This window comes from Amphibalanus amphitrite, unplaced genomic scaffold (assembly GCF_019059575.1).
Source record: "Amphibalanus amphitrite isolate SeventyFive unplaced genomic scaffold, NRLGWU_Aamphi_draft 000702F_arrow, whole genome shotgun sequence".
NCBI lineage: Eukaryota > Metazoa > Arthropoda > Thecostraca > Balanomorpha > Balanidae > Amphibalanus > Amphibalanus amphitrite.
Window position 1 is genome coordinate 126,200 of NW_024882196.1, and position 18,020 is coordinate 144,219.

An 18,020-nucleotide genomic window follows, 5' to 3' on the forward strand; every position below is an offset into this window, starting at 1 on the left:
GCATACCGAGACACACAACAGTTTAACCATATGTAACTGTATTTAACTGATACAACTCAGAGAACACCTGATTAAACGCAATGAAAAGCAAGGGAACTTCCCTCGTCTAGCGCCTAAGGACTAACCTGGCAAAGCCGGCAAGAAGTGTAAATACTACGCATCTAATAGGATAAACATGTAAACATATATCCACAGCCGAACGACCAAGACGCCCCCTAATTCGTACAATGGGGCAACGTGGGTATTAACTAGTTCCTACATCTACAATAGGGCTGGTATCGTCACCCAGAAGCGGCGCCTCGTAACTTGGGCGCAAATGTACATTGGGATAAGCATGCGTACATACATTCGATTATCCATTAATGCCACGCAATTACATTGAAGATCATATTGCATGAAGCCATTGACTGCGATACTGCGGGCGAAACTTATAACACATGGAGCAGCGACAACCCAATCACTGGAGTAGTTAAATAGAGGTGAAATGAGCTAATTCAACATATCGGGCACCACAAACAAAACTACTGTTGAGACATACGAATCAGATCGGTGCACAAAGACATGGGGACAATAACACAAACGGCAGGTGCTTAATGATTTGGCGTAAACCACCGGACAACCTGACAAACTAGCATTACGTCGACAAAAACTCGGCAATGTCTACCTGAATTGTGGTGAAAATTACATTGACGACGGAATCATGTCACAAACAAAACGGTCTCACTGCCGGCAAAACCACACAATAGCGGAAGATAAGAGGAAAGTCGTGTTTACATCCGATATTGAATTTGTGACATGTCTCATCCACAAAAGGTTAGCCGGATATCTAAGGGATTGCGAGGACACTGTATATCTGAATGAAGGCGTCAGCGACACCTCGCCTCCACTCACGAGAGTGGGTCGGACTACTACAAGCATTGGTAACCACTCTCGACTAATTGCTTACTGGATAGCGCTTCCCTACCGATCACTCAATATACAAACACGCGACACGGTCTCAATGCGAAGCAACGGTCACAGTATGATTTGATTCTAGTCCAGTCAGGGTCCCAGCGGGGTTGGACTTCTCCCCACACAGACCAGGCCATTACGCATCGCTTGCAGCCAGGAGTAGCGAAAAATCAGCCACGCAACATAGGCAGTGGAAATGAGGGAAACACGACAAAATAATCGCACAAGAGCGCTCAAGCGTTGTTCCAACCACTTACACAGCATTCGGTGGTATAGTTGATAGCGTGCGCTCCTAAACTGTCTGATCATGCTAACCAGATCAGCTAATCTACTCATTTGGCTATTGCAATCCGACTCACTAAGAAACTGTGTCTACAACGGAAGCATTGACATCTTCGACGGCAATGAAGAAATTAGTATGCTTTGGCGTGTGATAAGGTATCACAATTGCTCGCATGCTTTCATACAACAGAAAGGAACGATAAATCATTGCACACAAGCGAAGGAGCTCAAAGTACACATACGCTGTACCATCAATCACCTCTCACACTGTTTGTTAACGCATTCACGTCTCAAAACTCTTGCTTTTACACAATACCATTTCATCATTCATCCATCAAGCAATCCAGTCGCTCATCCCACGTCCTCAAGACTGTCCTCACAGCGAGTACCTCTCCTCTTGAAGCCAGAGTCCTCCCTCTGCCCCTTTCCTCAAATCACCTGGATCCTCGCGGTTCCTTCCCATGTCATGAAAGATACTCAGTGTCCTCAGTCCTCACTGTCCTCACCGTGTCCTCAATGTGTCCTCACTGTCCTCAGGCGTCGACATTGTCCAGCAGTCTGTCCTCCTCAGTGGGAAGTCCAGCCCCCTGTCTGGGACGGCGACGGTAGAGGGCGATAAAGAAGCCCATCACCACCGACTGGAACGGAACGAGCGGACATGTCAGAGCGGAGACAATAAGAAGAAAGAGAACGCATAGGGCTGGTAGAAGAAAATAGAGACAAGGAGAATTGAGAAGAGTAGGAGAAGAAATGAGGAAGAAGGAACGGTGACAGTGGAGGAGTAAGAAAAATAAAATAAGGAAGAACATAAAAAGGAGAAAGGAAGGGAAAGGGAGAAAGAGAGAGCAAGGAGTGTATGGATAAAACGAGCCCCGATTCAACTCCGTAAACCGCACAGTCAGCAGTGAGAGGCTAATGTGAATGCGAAGCAGCTGACATGTTAAATGTGATAATTCAGCACCGTTCTGTGGGTGACTGGCACGGAAACCAAATAATCCTTACACAAAACCAGTGCAAAATGATTTACAGGCTAATGCATACTGAGCAGATCATAGCAAAAATTCAACAATGAGTATGAATCACCACAAAACGAGGCGAGCACATACGTCGTGTTGTGTGATAAGCAGCTACGCGACTTTAGCAATAAAATGAGCGATACAGAAACTGTCAACGATTTTCACAAAGCAAGACTAACCAGTAACCACCATTTCGATTCTACCCGTCCTTACCAGGAGGAAGAGCCAGGTGGCCCAGTAGAAGACGGCTCCGAAGATCCAGGCCTTGTAGGAGAAGCGCAGCAGCAGTAGGGCCATTCGGCTGAGAACACACTCGCCGGCCGGCGCGCTGGCAGTGCATGGCAGAACCTGGGGAGGGGGTAGATAAATGAGAATATTACCCCGTGACCAGTCAAATAATGGGTGTAATACGGGCAGTGCATCAGTAAGGGAAACTTTATCGTGCAGAGGTGGTAAAACAAATTTTCTATCACAAGACGGGTATGTATTAAGCCGCCAAAGGCTAACCAATAACCCCCTCGCCACCATCATTCCTCACAAGCTCTCCAAATCCGCTACAGAGTCTACACCTTCCCCCATGACAGAGCCCCCGCGCTCCCCGGTTCTATCGCCCCATTTATCAACTTTCCTCCCCCGCTCCCGCCCGTCCCGACCGTTGCACGGACCCACCTCTCGTTTCACGCTGTTGTCCGGCTGTACTTCGTCCTTGATGTAGTGCTGGTCGCCGTACATGGTGTACTGGGGCGCGATCGAGAGCAGCAGCACATTCAGGGCTAGCAGCACGTACACCAGGCTCAGCACCAGCAGGATCAGACCGTGCGCCGGCGTGCGGCCCGGGCGAATCGAGTACAGCTATTGGGACAGCGAGGGGGAGGGGTCACTCGGGAAAATATTGCTGTAGATATCAAGCTATTCATTCAGGTTTATCAATTCTATGTTATCAATTCAGCTTAGTGACTAGGCTTCAGTTCCAATTTCGTGATTCACAAACCTGTCCAGTCTAACAGCTCCTACCTTGCACATTTTCATCAATGATCTGTCACACTGTCACACCAGCGTATCTATTCTGAAGGCCTCATTTTACGCTCAATTTGACGTCGACTATACGGAATTATGCTTTCATTGACGTCCTATACTCACCTTAACGGCAAACACGCGCACGCCGATATCCTGGATGCAGCTGACAGTGGCGCCGACCAGGGTGAAGATCAGCACCAGGTAGAGGATGTAGTCGAGCGGGTACAGTCGGTCCGACTCCGAGAGAAGCCAGTCCATCGGGTTGGGCAGCTGGCGCTCCGGCAGGATGTACCCCGTCTTCATACCCAGCGAGTGCAGCGCCTTGTCGATGCTGAGGGGAGGGAGGGCGAGTGTCAAGTGACTAAGGTTTGATTGCCCGATTTGAGAAAAATGAGGTTTGAAGAAAAAACTAGCAATTGATAACGATTTAAGAGCAAGTGCAATTCAAGTTCGTAGCGTTAATGAAAGAGATGAGCATAATTTGCAAATAATCTTAGCAAGACCTAAGAAATCTAGAGCTACATGTTTCAATACACAACAGCGATATAACATCCTACAACATCTCCAGTCGCTCCGTTAATCCTTCTAATCTCTGCCTCCCAGCGGCTCTAACGCACTCACTTGCTGAGCAGCAGGGCGGTGAAGGTGACGGCACCAGTCACCAGGACGGTGATACCCAGAACCACCTCGAAAGGACGGAAGAAGCCACTGCACCTGACGCAGACAACGCGTTGGGTGAGAGCGAGTGGACGGACGATAGGTAAGTCACAATCAGTCAACAATCAATCATAGTAAAACGGGTAGATATATAGGCAAGTATGTGGCAGGTACAAATGACACTGAATGCAGAATGTCTTTACGACTACAATAATCGAGGCTTTTAGGACGACATGATTACAATGCATTCCAGTCATTTATGCGCTCACGTGACACATTGGTGAGCTCACGTGACACACAGCACGCCACCAAAAGTCGGTCAAAGAACCCATGAAGTCGGGAAGGCGGTCAGTAACACGAGATTAGTGGATAAGAACGATCAGACAAACATTGAGATAAGTTACGACAAAACGATATGCCCGAAAAACATCCAGCGGAGACGACGATCATTCTGTTTATGAAAACCCGAGTGTCGTTCAGCTTTCAAACGCTTTTTTATCGTATGCTGACTAAGACAAGGAAGAGAGCGAATTCAAAAAGACGACAAGGAGAAACGTACGGTTAGTAATAATAAAACCACATCATTATAAATATAAATAAACATGTCATTAATCTATAAATAAAATCGAGCATCCCGATCAAAACGAGTACCAATCGAGGACGCGTGGTTGTTTGCTAGGTCATGAGGCAAGACAGCGATGAGCGAGGCCACACTACCGACAACGGACCATCATTCACACCAGCCTCCCTTCCACTCTGTCCGGACCCCTACCTGTTCATCCAGTTGCCGACTGCCTCGTTAAGCTCGGTCTCGCGGCGTCCGAGCACCGCTTCTTCCCGCTCCAGAGAGTTCAGTCGGTCCACCTGCCACGACGGGAACGTCGAGTAGTTGGCCTGCAGCGCGGAGGTCAGGTCAGGTCAGGTCAGATCAGATCAGAGCAGTATTCGTTGATGTCAGTAAGGTCAAACTAGATCCTGCCACGACGGAACCGTCGAGTAGTTGGCCTGCAGCGCGGATGTCAGGTCAGGTCAGATCAGCGCTCGGGGAGCTTAGGCAAGGTCAGACTAGGTCCTGACACGACGGAAGCGTCGAGGAGTTGGCCTGGAGGAAAGGTCAGTCCAGGTCAGGTCAGAGCTCAGTGAACCAAAGCCAGGTTAGGACGGCACCCAGTGAATCAGTTCCGGTCATATCGCGAAAGAAAACGCAAGGCAGGTTGGCCTGCCCGGCTAAGCGAGCGCCCGTGAAAACATATTACAACGAGAAATTCGAGCATCAATGGATCTGACAGTCAAGTCAGCGCAGGTAAGGTCAGATCAAGACCCGGAAACTTTCGACGAAGTTCTATTTCCGTCCAGTTAAATTTCACGCGCCGGTGATCTACAGCGTATGACGTCACACACGGCCGGCGCGCGTCTGTGATTTGTCCAATGACGACACAACAACCATCCCTGGGCCGCAAGCACGTGTGGACGTGTGAAACAGGGCAGTGTTGTAGACAGAAGAGATGACGAAACCGGGCCAACGCACTCACGGTGCGAAGATGAGTCACATTCCAACACTGCGCGCGCGTGCGAGGGGATAACGATAATATGGCTGTGTGGGAAATGGCGGGAGACTGAGAACAGGGTCAATTGATAAACACACTGAAAAATAGTGTCAGGTGCTGAGCATATGAATGGTACCGTCACCGCGACCGCACGGGACCGGGAGGAGGATGTAGAGGCCATACAAGTGCTGTAGAGGACGCGGGTAAGTCGCTAGTAGCTATGCCAATGTAAGTAAGTAATGATGGCCTGCGCGTTATGTAATCATTGAAACTCAATAACAGGGGAGCCGGTGTCTGTCAGAACCTGAAACCTGCATATATCATATATCAGTGATGGCAGCGATGGGTAATTTCCGCTAGCGATAAAACACGCACAATCTCAGACGTCCCCCCCCCCCCTACTCAAGCGCAACAGCACAACCACTCCTTGCGTAGTCTCGCTGCGCGCAACTACCAATTCACCAATGCGGTGCACAGTGGCGGCAAAAAGTGTGGCCTTGACGGACATCTGAGTGTGGCTGGCGACAGCGGACTGAGATCGGTGGGCGACAGCGGACTGAGAATCCGTAGAAACCAAACAAATGTCATCTGGAATTCAAAATACAGAGTGGAGTCAGAACTCTGCGGTCACCCAAAAAACTTCACCTCATTCAGTACAACTGTCGGGGCTACAAACCCGATGATGAGTTTACGAACTCACTACTAGTCCATGCTGACATCATTCTTCTGAATGAGACATGGACATTGAAAACAAGCCAAGAATCCGACCTGAGAAGAGACGGGTACACAACGATCGCTACAAGCTACGACGCGTACTATGACTATGCATCGATAGATAAAACCGGCGTGAGAGGACACGGTGGAGTTGCCATCCTAGCGAAAGAAGAGTTGAATCTATTATCTATTGGCGATACAGGCAGCACAAGAATAGTAGCCGCAGTCCTACACGGCTTCCTCCCCGAAATTCTCATCGTAGCTGTATATTTGCCAACCGGAACAACTACAGAGAAAGTCGTAGAGTACCAAGAAACAATAGACAGGATCAGTGCAATTATAGACAAGCATAGTACAAATAGAATGGTAATAATTGGAGGCGACCTCAATGTTGACCTACGAAAAGACACCCACTACAACAAAAAGTATACCTCAGCCCTCATCGATGATCATGACCTTATGATCCCGGTGGAGACGCAACTGGATGAGCTTTGCTCTTTTTATACCCAAGATACGACGCCAGTATCGTTACTTGACTATTTTCTTGTTGACTCTGCTCATGGATACTTAGTTAAAGAGTATGAAATATCTGATAGAAGCGCATTGAATAGATCGGACCATGAACCGGTTCAATTAGTAATCTCAGCTATTCTACTGAAAACTGCTCGTGGGCGAGGTACATCAAAAAATGCAAAGATAAACTGGGAAAAGGCAAGAAGAGAAGGGACTACGGAACAATATCAAAGAAAGCTGGATGATCTCTTAGAAGATATCACCAGTGTTGCAGAATTAAATGAAGCCTTCAATAGAGCATCACAAGTGCTCCCGAAAAAACGCAAGAAAAACAAAGCTAGTAACTGGTGGAATCATGAACTCACAGAGCATAGGAAAAAATGTCTCAAGGCTAAAGCAATGTGGAAATCAGCTCCCGAGTGTGAGAAAAAGAAAGCTGAGCAAATATTTCGAGAACACAAAAGACACTATATAAACGCACAGAGAGCACATCAATTGACAAGGAAGCAAGCAGAAGACACAGAAAGGGAATTTGAATGTAAAAACTTGTCAAATAAATACTTTCTGGCAATGCGACAGCATAGAACAAGCACATCAATTCCAAGAATCGTGGATGATGGTACAGAGATATTAGAACCTGATGAGATTGCACATAATTTTTTGACTCATTTTGTCCACACAGGTAAACCGATCAAATCCAGTGCCTTCAATGAAAAGTGGAGAGAGGCAGTAGATGCAGCAGTAGAAAACATATGCAATAGATATGAAGCTGATTTTGATAGTCTCGACCAATTGGACCCGATTGACGAAAGCGAGATTGATGAAGCTATATACCATCTAAAGAATAGAAAAGCTCCAGGATTCGACGAAATAACTGCAGAACATTTGAAAGAAGCAAAAGGAATAGCAAACGCAACAATAGCAGGTATTATGCAAGAAATCATTAATACTGGCAAAATCCCAGATAACTTCAAGTTTGGATTAGTTACCCCGGTCTTTAAAGGACATGGAACCGATCCTTCTAAGACTGATAACTATAGGGACATATCTGTCCTTACCACCCTCTGTAAAGTTTTTGAGATACTGATCGTGAAACGACTTCACCCAAAGATGGTCGAGGCTGGTATCTACTCAGAACTACAGTTTGCGTATCAAAAAAGTAGAGGGACACTCCAAGCAAACTTTGTTCTCCAAGAAGTCATATCAGCTAATAGAGACATTGGGAAAACGACCTATGTTGCATTTCTCGACGTACGCAAGTGTTTTAACTCTATTTGGCACAACGGGGTAATCTACAAGCTCATATGCGCCAACATGCCACCAAGGTTGATCGTCATTTTGCGCAACTTGTATCGAGAGTTTTATGTCAAAGTGAAAGTTGGAGGAACTGTATCCACCGATGGTCGCATAGAGCAAGGGCTCAAACAGGGAGGCGTCTTATCATCGAGCATGCTGATCCTATTTATGGAAGACAAGATACGCATGCTGCTGGAATCACATAAGGGAGCCAAGATAGGGTGTAAACAAGTACCAGTTATCGCTTACGCCGATGATGAAGTACTCATAAGCACAGATCCAAACGAACTCCAAGAAATGCTTGATATCGCTTACAACCATAGTTGCTTGTGGCGTTATAGATATAACGTATCAAAAACCAAAATAATGGTCTTTGGCAGGACAGCTCCGGTACAGTGGACGCTTGGCACTGAATCAATAGAGCAAACTGATGAATACACCCACCTAGGAATCATTATGACAACCAGAAGTCCAGCAAAGAGAAGGATAGAAGAATGCATGAAGAAAGCAAGAAGAACATTTTTTGCTAAGTGTAAGAAAGGAATCAACCTCAAAATGGACAATCCGATGTCACACTATACAACGTGGAGAATATATGCTGAACCGGTTCTAATTTACAGCCTAGCAGTTACATCCCTTTCACCAACAGATATCATGTACTTAGAAGGAATGCTCATGCGCATTTACCGTCTCATCCAAGGTTTACCAACCAAAACGCAAAAAATGGTGACATATGTGATGTTGGGTGCACCGACATGCACAAGCCTCGTAATGAGAACCGCACTCCAATTCATAGGTTTCCTTCTGAGAGCTGCGAAGGAACACACTCTAACCAGATATATCATCACCCATGGAGCAGTCAATGCTGATCGAACCACGAGTCTTGTGCGCCAATGGGACACATTGCTCCAACATCTGAACTTACCAAGCCTCTCTATTCTGGCTAATCAAAAAATAGACCAACCGCGGACAGCATGGAACAAGTTAGCATCTGCATCAGTGGATCAAAGTATGACAAAAATCATCAGGAACACAGCAGAGAATATGACAAGTTTGTTTTGGCTTTCGCTACTGCCACAAACCGAAAAGTACGAGGCGCCGAAAACATTTTGGCCAGCAAGCAAGTACAGCGCAATTACCAGACAAGCGACACTAACCAAAATTGTCCTACTAACGGGCCACTCTTTGGTGGCCACAAGCATGGTTAGAAGGCACAAAGAAACTGTTGTCTGTCCATTATGTCGCAATGCCATTGAAACTCTGGAACACATGCTCTTTGAATGTGACAAACTGAAAGACGATAGAGTAGCTGCTCAAAAAATATACGAAACTATCTTGAACAGAACGCTACCAGCAGCAGAACTTATCATCATCGCCGATAAGCCACAAAGCTTGATCATCCATTACATCTACCAAGCCCGTGTGCGCAAGGAACTCACTGAGAATATAACCAAGAAGAGTAACTGTTAAAGAGTCCTCCCAACTATGATGTCCTGAAAATTTATATCATCCACACAGCTAACATAATTGGAAGACGATCAGAAATGATCCTGCATCTACTAGATGGAGTCGACGAAATAAGTCTAAGGTGGGCTGTGTACCGACCGGCCGGACTGACGGTAACGGAACACTGTAAACAGTGATGTGGTGCCCACAGAAACGGCCGCACAGATGCTCCGATGAATGGCGGTTCAACTCAGCGACGCGTGTGGTACGAAGGTTTCATAGTTGTGGTACTTGAGCATGGTCTGATTTTATGGTCATACATACGCGGCAACCACGCAGAAATACAACAATGGACCTAATTACTTGTAATCGGACCGTCAACATTCTACAACCTTTACGCCACCCGCAATGAGCTTCCTCCCCTCCCCAGTCTTCCAACCATTCTCCCAGTCACTCCTCTTCCTCACCTGGTCCCTGAGCGTGTTAATCTGGAGCTGGAGACGGCGGCGTTCCTGACGCACATCCTCGCGCTGCTCCTGGACGCTCTCCTGACCGCGCAGGAGGCGAATAGGCCACAGAGACAGGCCGAGGCCGGTGTACCCCACCACGGCGCACATACCGACCAGGCTGAGAGAGTAGAGCAGGATCGAGATGACGTCCTCGCCCGCTGTCAACGGAGCTTAGAGTTAGACAATTGTGTGGAGGCAGAACAGGGGGGAAATTACTGGCGCCGGGGTGAAATGAATTGTCTTGGCAGAAACGTGAGCACAAGCACCACAATGATGAGCGATTGAAACGGTTATCGTAGTTTTTCAGCTCACATGACTCGTCAGAATTTAGATTGTCCATATTACTCTCACAAGACGGCCACAACATTAGTTATAACTTAGCTACTGACTGTCACTGATTATCGTTAAAAACATGTGGTAGCATTACGTAACGACTGGCATCTCATGTAAAAACTCCTACGATCTGCACCACGCCAATTGATTAAAAACCCAAATATACTCGTACACCATACAAACACCCGCAACCCGGCTCAACCTACATTCGGTCTCCAACTCCTCGACGAGAAACTCGAACTTGTGCCAGGCGGTGGAGTTGACCGGGGGCGGCGGCGCAAACGGTACCAGCAGTCCGAGCGCCACCAGCACAAAGAACAGCACCACGAACAGCATCGAGTACTTGACAGCGGTGCGCGCGCGCTGGCGAGCCGTCAGCTCCGGCCGGCCCCTCCTGGCAGACGCGGAGAGAGGGGAGGGGAGGGGTTAGAGGATGAGGCAATGCAACATTTGTGAAGCACATGGCTGAAAACCAGAATATGCGTCGTGATAAGAAAGAATGGTATCAAATCAATCTATGATTTCACTAATAAATGTGAAAATTCAAAATGATTTGAATATCGTGTATCAAGATCGACGTAATCTGCGTCTTTGGGACACTCACTCTTCATTCGCTTTCGGCTCCCGGTAGAAGAAGTAGGCGAACGGCAGAAGGAAGAAAACGACGAAAAACACCAGAGTGTACAGCACTGAAATGAAGACACGCAGGATATGTCAAAACATTTGTCCATTGAAAAGGTCACATTGGAAACGATGAGTGATCTACATACCAAACGATTATTGAATAATAAAAACGCGACTATCGTGGAATCAGGTAGGGCTTAACCGAATAAGCCAGAAATGAAGCAAACCCTCTATTCTGAGACTCTCGAAAATATCGATTTATAACTAACATTCAGCATACTGGTTCTCTTCTGTATCAGCACCTCTCAAACAGCTCAAGTTTCTCGTCGATTTACCACCGCAAACCCAATGAACTATCACCCCTGTCCCTCCCTCCGTAGCACCCTACCATCCACCAGACTTCTCTACCCACCGTAGTATCCGGTCATTATCGTGTTCTCGATATGCTCCCGCGTGGCGTTACGGGACGCCCACGGCTCGAAGGTGCCGTCCTTATGCTTCATGCTGCTGATGGCATACACGTCCACCGGTATGATGACGAGCACCAGCAGAGTGACGGAGAGGCTGAACGCCACCATGGCGCTCACCAGCCAGCTCCGTCCCGTCGACCGCTGGTAGTAGAGCACGTACAGCCAGGAGACGGCCGATACCACCTGGGACATCAGCAGGGGGCGGGTTACTGCACGTACAGCCAGGAGACGGCCGATACCACCTGGTGACCTCAGCAGGGGGCGGGTTACTGCACGTACAGCCAGGAGACGGCCGATACCACCTGGTGACCTCAGCAGGGGGCGGGTTACTGCACGTACAGCCAGGAGACGGCCGATACCACCTGGTGACCTCAGCAGGGGGCGGGTTACTGCACGTACAGCCAGGAGACGGCCGATACCACCTGGTGACGTCAGCAGGGGGCGGGTTACTGCACGTACAGCCAGGAGACGGCCGATACCACATGGTGACCTCAGCAGGGGGCGGGTTACTGCACGTACAGCCAGGAGACGGCCGATACCACCTGGTGACGTCAGCAGGGGGCGGGTTACTGCGCGCAGAGCCAGGATAATGGACGTACTCCTTTGTGACAGCAATCCTGATGAGCCAGTCACATCAGGTTATGTGAATCAGAGGCTGGGCGACTATGTGTGATGAAAGCTGACTATCAAGAACATTGGGTATCTATCATGTTACAAATGCACAACATTTTTCAAAGTTCTCAAAGTTTAAAAAAAAAATAGTCCAAACATTCCGAATGGAAGGATTCACAAGGACTGAGCCCCCGCTAAGTGAAGCTTGTTGCGTTGACCCTGACCTCTACCCTTCGATCGCGCAATTCCGGTTCTATGACAGAATTTGGAGTCCAACGTTTAACGTGCGCAAATAGCCGCGCACGGCCGGTCCCCTCACTGACTTCGCCAGGCTACGGCCTGCCAAGTGCCACCAACCGCGACCATAACTGTCAGGAGGCCCATAAACGTCAAGCGCCCGTCGCGCTTCGAACCCGGACTGTTATAACCGGGAACGTGTGCTCTCACCAAGCGGAGTCCAACGCTCTACCGACTGAGCTACGGGACCGGTACAGTTTCAACAATTTTTAAAGTTTGTGTACATTGATGCATACCTACTAGCTGGTCAATCCAAAAGGGACATTATAGTTAGGTTTAAGAAACACAAAAGCTGATAAGAACAGCAGTTAAGAGAGCTTAGTAGGAATAAATTAAGTAGTGTAGGATAAACGCTGTTAGACTTACCAGCAGTGATATGATGATTGGAATCCATTTGGCTGCAAAGAATGATGGCGGGGCAGCATTTTCCATGAAGAGCATCTTGAACCAGAACAAGCCTGGCTAAAGGTGACCACTGAAACATGCAAAAACAATCACTCAGCTAGTTATGGGGAAATGCACAATGTACACGAACAGTCTGCCTTACAAAGGCAGAAACAATTATGTTTTAGTGACCTCTGGCCTAACATAATGATCTCTGACCTGACATAACCATTTTTGCCTTTGCATGGCAACTCTGCAATGAACAAAAAAGTATCAACTCTCATTAGGCTTTACAAGTAGGTATGTTGACTGCCTCCTTAGGGTTTACTGCCTCCTTACATAACAGTCATCAGAATCTGGGGTGAGGCCTGTCTGTATGTAGGCACTGCTCTCATGGGGCTCCCTGGTTCAACAGCTTAACTGTCTGGTGTGTGGCACCAGAAATGGGCCCAAAGGGTACCCAGGCCTGCTTTGAAGGTATTGAACACTGTCAAACATACAACTTCAGCAGGGAGGGAGTTCCAGTCATTAACATCACTAACTGAGATGGCCAACCTTCTCACTTTGCAGGTTGCTTTGGACTTCAGGACCTTAATTCAGTGGCCTTGTGTGGAGCTGCTTGCCACTCAAACAAAGAAGCTGTCCAGATTGATGTCAATTCCACCATTGAAAAAATGTCAACTCTCTTGTGCCTATAGTAAAACAATGAAAGATATATATAGCTTCCTCAGGTGTTCTTCGCAGTGTACACATCTGATGCTGGGCATCATATGTGTTGTCCTTCGCTGTCCCCTTTCCAGCAGTTTCTGATCCACATGGTTCAACAGACCCAATCCCAAACATGGTTGCCAAATTTGAGGTGTGGATGAACTCAGAACTAGTGCCTGTCACTGCCTTATGCAGAAGTGGAGGCGTGAACGGTGAAACAGTGCAGCAGAACAAAGGAGAGACAAATGACTGAGAAATGAGATTACCTGTGTAGTTTTGGAGATGACCATTGTACCTATTGACAGAGGGCAGAGCTTCAACTCTGTGTCAATGGGGATCCTTCAGTCAGGCAGTCATGCTCTAGCTCTAGTGAAGTGTCTTACATGGAATTTCCTTGATTGTGTATTGGTGGTTCTCAATCATTTGTGTATCCCATGTGCAAAACCTTACATATACTCTCATTAAATGGATGCTCTCAGGTGTCTGACCATCTAACTAAAGCATCCAGGCCCGCTCGGAGCTGGGATGTCAATGTGTGAAAAGGCAAGATTAATGAGCGTACTTAGATGGCGTCCATGAACATCTTAATGAGGCCCTTACTAGCATCTGGCAAATCACTGGAATGAGAAAAATAATGGGCACAAGACAGATCCTTGCAGGATGCCCCTATGGATAATATCCAAAAAACAAACAAAAAAGAACTTGAAAACCCTTACCAGCCTATTCAGTCCAATGATAATTTGGACCTCAACTCTGGACAAATTCACAATTTTTTAGCGATATCACCAATCAATGTCTAACTGGATGAGAGTAAGACAACTCAAACTATCCGCTCGAAACTGCAACAAATATAACACTGAGTGCACTGATTAGGGCCTTGCACACTGAGCAAGCGCATGGCATATATACCTGATAACCAGACGCCCCAACAGCAAGCACAATGTAAAGTACTTCGCCACACTCTCCTTATCCCGAAGTTTTTCTCCTACACGCATCAACAATCTTGACAGCAAATGCGCAAATTCTCATCGCCTGTGTGTGTTTTCCTATGCGCAAGATGCAGCGAAATATTATGTTCGAAGCTTTACACGGCTAGATAAAAGTACACAAAATTCACCAATTGTGGAATCGAGCTTATCAACGCACTGCTCACGAAAGACTACCGAACACATTACTACCGAGCTTTTTTCTGTTATGCGCAAAATATGTCTGAGAAATATATTATATAAATGACGTCACAATTCTGTATTGTGTTTCATAACAATAAATTTTGGCAAAAGCAGTTAGCAATATTTATTGAATATTTATAACCAATATCAAAGAAATACAGCAATCATTGTCTAACTGAAAAAATACAAGAGTTGAGGGCGAAACCTCACATTTCTTTCATTGTACGTCACCTATGATTGAATTTATTTCTATGATTGAAATGCCCCTTTTGAAGCGTCCGTCAAACAAGCAGACTGATCATAGACTGATCTACGGCCTTGAGACAGATATATTCCGGAATCCAGTCCACTGCTGAAAGACAGACAACAGCAGCAAAACAGCAGTTTGTGACGATGCTCCCGTTTTGTAGCATTGATGTCGCTAAGCTCAGGCGCTTCGAATTATGCTTCAAATGATATATTTTTCATTGAAGGTGAGCTATGGCTTGTTTCCTAGTGAACAAGCCGACGTCGGCCCAACATCGGGGTGACGTCGGCATCTCGGCATCGGCATGCCGACGTCAGCCCGACGTCGGCTGGATGTCGGGTACGCCCGCATGTACCGACGTCCAGCCGAGGTCCAGCCAACGTCGGGCCGACGTCGGACCGAGATCAATTGCTGAGGCCTGAGGTCCAGCCGACGTCGGGCCGACGTCGAGCCAACATCGGCCGCTGTTTTGACCGTTAAAATAATAAAAAATGCATGTTTCATTTTTCATAAAGAGCTTCTGTATTCAAAATATCCTCAGGAAAGTCAAATCCTCCTCCACGCCGCAACCCCCTGATCCAGACTGGACGGGAAACTTTATCCCATTTGGGATTGCCCGTAAGCAGAGCTCGCCCGTAGCCGGGTGCGGTGAGTGCTTGGGGGCTGCTCGGCTCGGCCTATCCTTTGGTCAGGCTCAGCCCCGGCAACTCACCAGGGCCGGGCCCAGTTCATACAGAAAGGCCAGTCGGCAAGTGTCACTTTGCTAAAATGCCACTTATCAAAGGGACGCTTTTGGAAACGTTGGTGCAGGTGTGTAAGGGTGGCTGTATGAATCCATTTGTGGGGTCGTCCTTTCCAATAAGTGTCACGTATCAGCAATGGGACTCTATATGAACTGGACCCAGGGTGCTCGCTAAGACCAATGTCTCTATCCAGTATCATCCTTCCGGTTCTGAAATGGTCTTGTCAGAACGAAAGGGCATAAGCCAACAAAACAAACTGACAGGGGTGTCGTTTTCCGAAAATGATTGGTAGGGCCCAAAGGCAGCGGCCGGCCTTATGTGACGGGGCTTACAAGGTAGGTACCCCCAAATCTGCCTTTGCCCTTTCTCATCGGATTTCGGCCACTTATTTTTTCGCCATGGCCATTGACAAGACAAACCAAAATCTAAAAAAAAAAATTGGAAGTCTAGGTCGGGGTCCTCACCGAGCCCCATGCACAAAATGTGCAGTTATATGTATAGGCAATAGTGTCTGAGGAATGCACGCCATTCTGAAAGAGGCCCACGCCGACTTAAAAGGACGGCTGTGCTGACGGAGTCGCTAGTCATGAATGTTTCTTTGTGAGAAAACGACCCAATTTCGTCAGTTTTCAATTTCTACGCTGTGAAAAGGGCAAGGCCCCAGTCCGAAAGCCCCCTTGCATCCGCCTTGCAAACCAATGTGCAATTAATGATGCATATAAGGATCATGATAGAATCAATTGACCCATAGCAAAGAGGTCTGAAACCCTTCCGACGAAGTGCGTTGCCCTCGCGGTCATCCTTGACCCGTTTCCCTCCGATCTCTGTTCGTTTGGGGCCCATCAATTCAACGTCACTTTATTTTGGCACACACTGCAAAGCAAACCGATCATCATTTAGTGAGGACCGATTTGCAATCATTCCTAGTTCACAAACACTGTGGTTGAATGGACACCTGTTGACCTTTGTCAATGAACCCTTCCCCTCCCCATTCGCGCCGCACCATCCACCGTTTGATGGCGGCCGCGGCGTCATGGCCGCCGGGCATTTTTGTGTCGGCACTGACAGCCCGGGGGCATTCCTCCCGCCGTGGAGCGCCGCCTCTGACCTTGCCGAGTCGGTGGACGCCGCTGGCGCCGTGCCCAGCAGGCGGAGGTCACCGGCGGAGCGTCGCTGCCGACCCTCCCCTGCCGTCGGCGCCGACGGCCGACGGTGCCAATACCATGTCACGTGGTACACCCAGGTGACGCAGGAGTGGATGTAAAAATACGGACGGGGCGGCGCGGCGGCCGGCCGCGGCCAGTTGACCTGGAAGAGGCCGCCGGCGCCGGGTCAGCGCTGACCGGAGCCGGATCGAGAGGGGGAGAGTGGTGGTGGTGGCACGAACATCGCGCTGAGAGTGAGCGAATTGTGGTGAATTGTGCATCGGAAGAGAAAATGGGAACCTTAAGTGAGATGCAGCCCATGGAGCGGGCTTCATAATGTCAGTGACATCATAGAATCTTCTTCATATCAGATTGAATAAGGTAAACGCTCAAACTTCGAGACTTGCACATTATTCACCGTAATTACGGAGCGAGCGAAGCGAGCGTAGTCTTTCCTTAGATTAACGGAAATTTCTGAGTATGAGCGGCCGGCCGGCCGGCCGGCCGTGGTCACGCTTTTGCGACGCTTATATCTCAGCAACCACTTGACCGATTTACATGCGGTAATTTTTGTAGGGTAGCTTCATTCCTTCTACCAAGTATTGCACTATTCCCGATGCATGTGGGTGACCCCTTATGCACGTGCCACGTGCAAAACGAAGAGGTGTCACTTTTGCAATTGTTGCAATATCTCGGTAACTACTGGGCCGATTGCGCTGAGAGTTGGCATGTAGGTAGGCACCCACTAGGCAATGCATATCCATGTGCCATAGTTGGGGTGCCGTGCTGCACGTGCGCACGTGCAGGGGTCGATTCCAGATCTCGAGAACGGCTGGACCGATTGCGCTCAAATTTGGTACATGGTTAGGGACCGGTTAGTAGGGTGCCGTGCACAAGTCAGTTGGGACCCATTTTGCACGTGCGCACGTGCAGGGTGCCGCTTCCAGATCTCGAGAACGGCTGGGCCGATTGTGCTCAAATTTGGCACATCGCTAGAGACCGGTTAGTAGGGTGCCGTGCACAAGTCAGTTGGAGGTACCCCTCGAAATTTCGCACGTGCAAGGCTCACCCTCTCGCTCGCTCCGTTAGTCGCCCCAAAAGGCGTTATACTGGTGTATCGTGTCAGACATTGTTACGGAGCGAGCGAAGCGAGCGGAGTCTTTCCTTAGATTAACGGAAATTTCTGAGTATGAACGGCCGGCCGGCCGGCCGTGGGGACGCTCTTCAAAAGCTAATATCTTAGGAACGGGACATCCGATTGACAAGCAGTCTTCTTTACTGAATGTCACTTGGACGTAAAAGTTCTGTGGTGTGATGGCCACCATGCGTTCTTGCCAACC

General features: G+C 48.1%; 2 protein-coding genes across 7 annotated transcripts in view; one reads left to right on the plus strand and one right to left on the minus strand.

Annotated features, from left to right (window-relative positions):
* Window positions 1-21: 21 nt before the first annotated feature.
* On the minus strand, window positions 22-14,437 carry LOC122364839 (probable lysosomal cobalamin transporter). 6 transcript variants are annotated; one of them, XM_043335603.1, is made up of 12 exons: window positions 14,286-14,437; window positions 12,651-12,759; window positions 11,318-11,558; window positions 10,886-10,970; window positions 10,488-10,675; window positions 9,907-10,106; window positions 4,696-4,817; window positions 3,888-3,980; window positions 3,390-3,597; window positions 2,919-3,101; window positions 2,463-2,597; window positions 22-1,871 (listed from the first exon to the last, which is right to left on the minus strand). In XM_043335603.1, exons 2-12 carry the CDS (start codon window positions 12,723-12,725, stop codon window positions 1,767-1,769), a joined length of 1,635 nt encoding a protein of 544 aa, XP_043191538.1. In that variant the 5' UTR covers window positions 12,726-12,759; window positions 14,286-14,437; the 3' UTR covers window positions 22-1,766. The 6 variants fall into 6 exon arrangements, with proteins under 6 accessions (XP_043191538.1, XP_043191539.1, XP_043191537.1 ...); XM_043335604.1 differs by having other exon boundaries at window positions 3,888-3,974; window positions 14,286-14,422; XM_043335602.1 differs by having other exon boundaries at window positions 14,342-14,370.
* Window positions 14,438-16,809: 2,372 nt separating this feature from the next.
* LOC122364840 (mucin-19-like) overlaps window positions 16,810-18,020 on the plus strand; it is a 30,146-nt gene continuing 28,935 nt past the window's right edge. The window contains exon 1 of the mRNA XM_043335606.1: window positions 16,810-17,061. The gene's annotated coding sequence lies outside the window, so the exon portion shown is untranslated. The remainder of the gene's footprint in view (window positions 17,062-18,020) is intronic.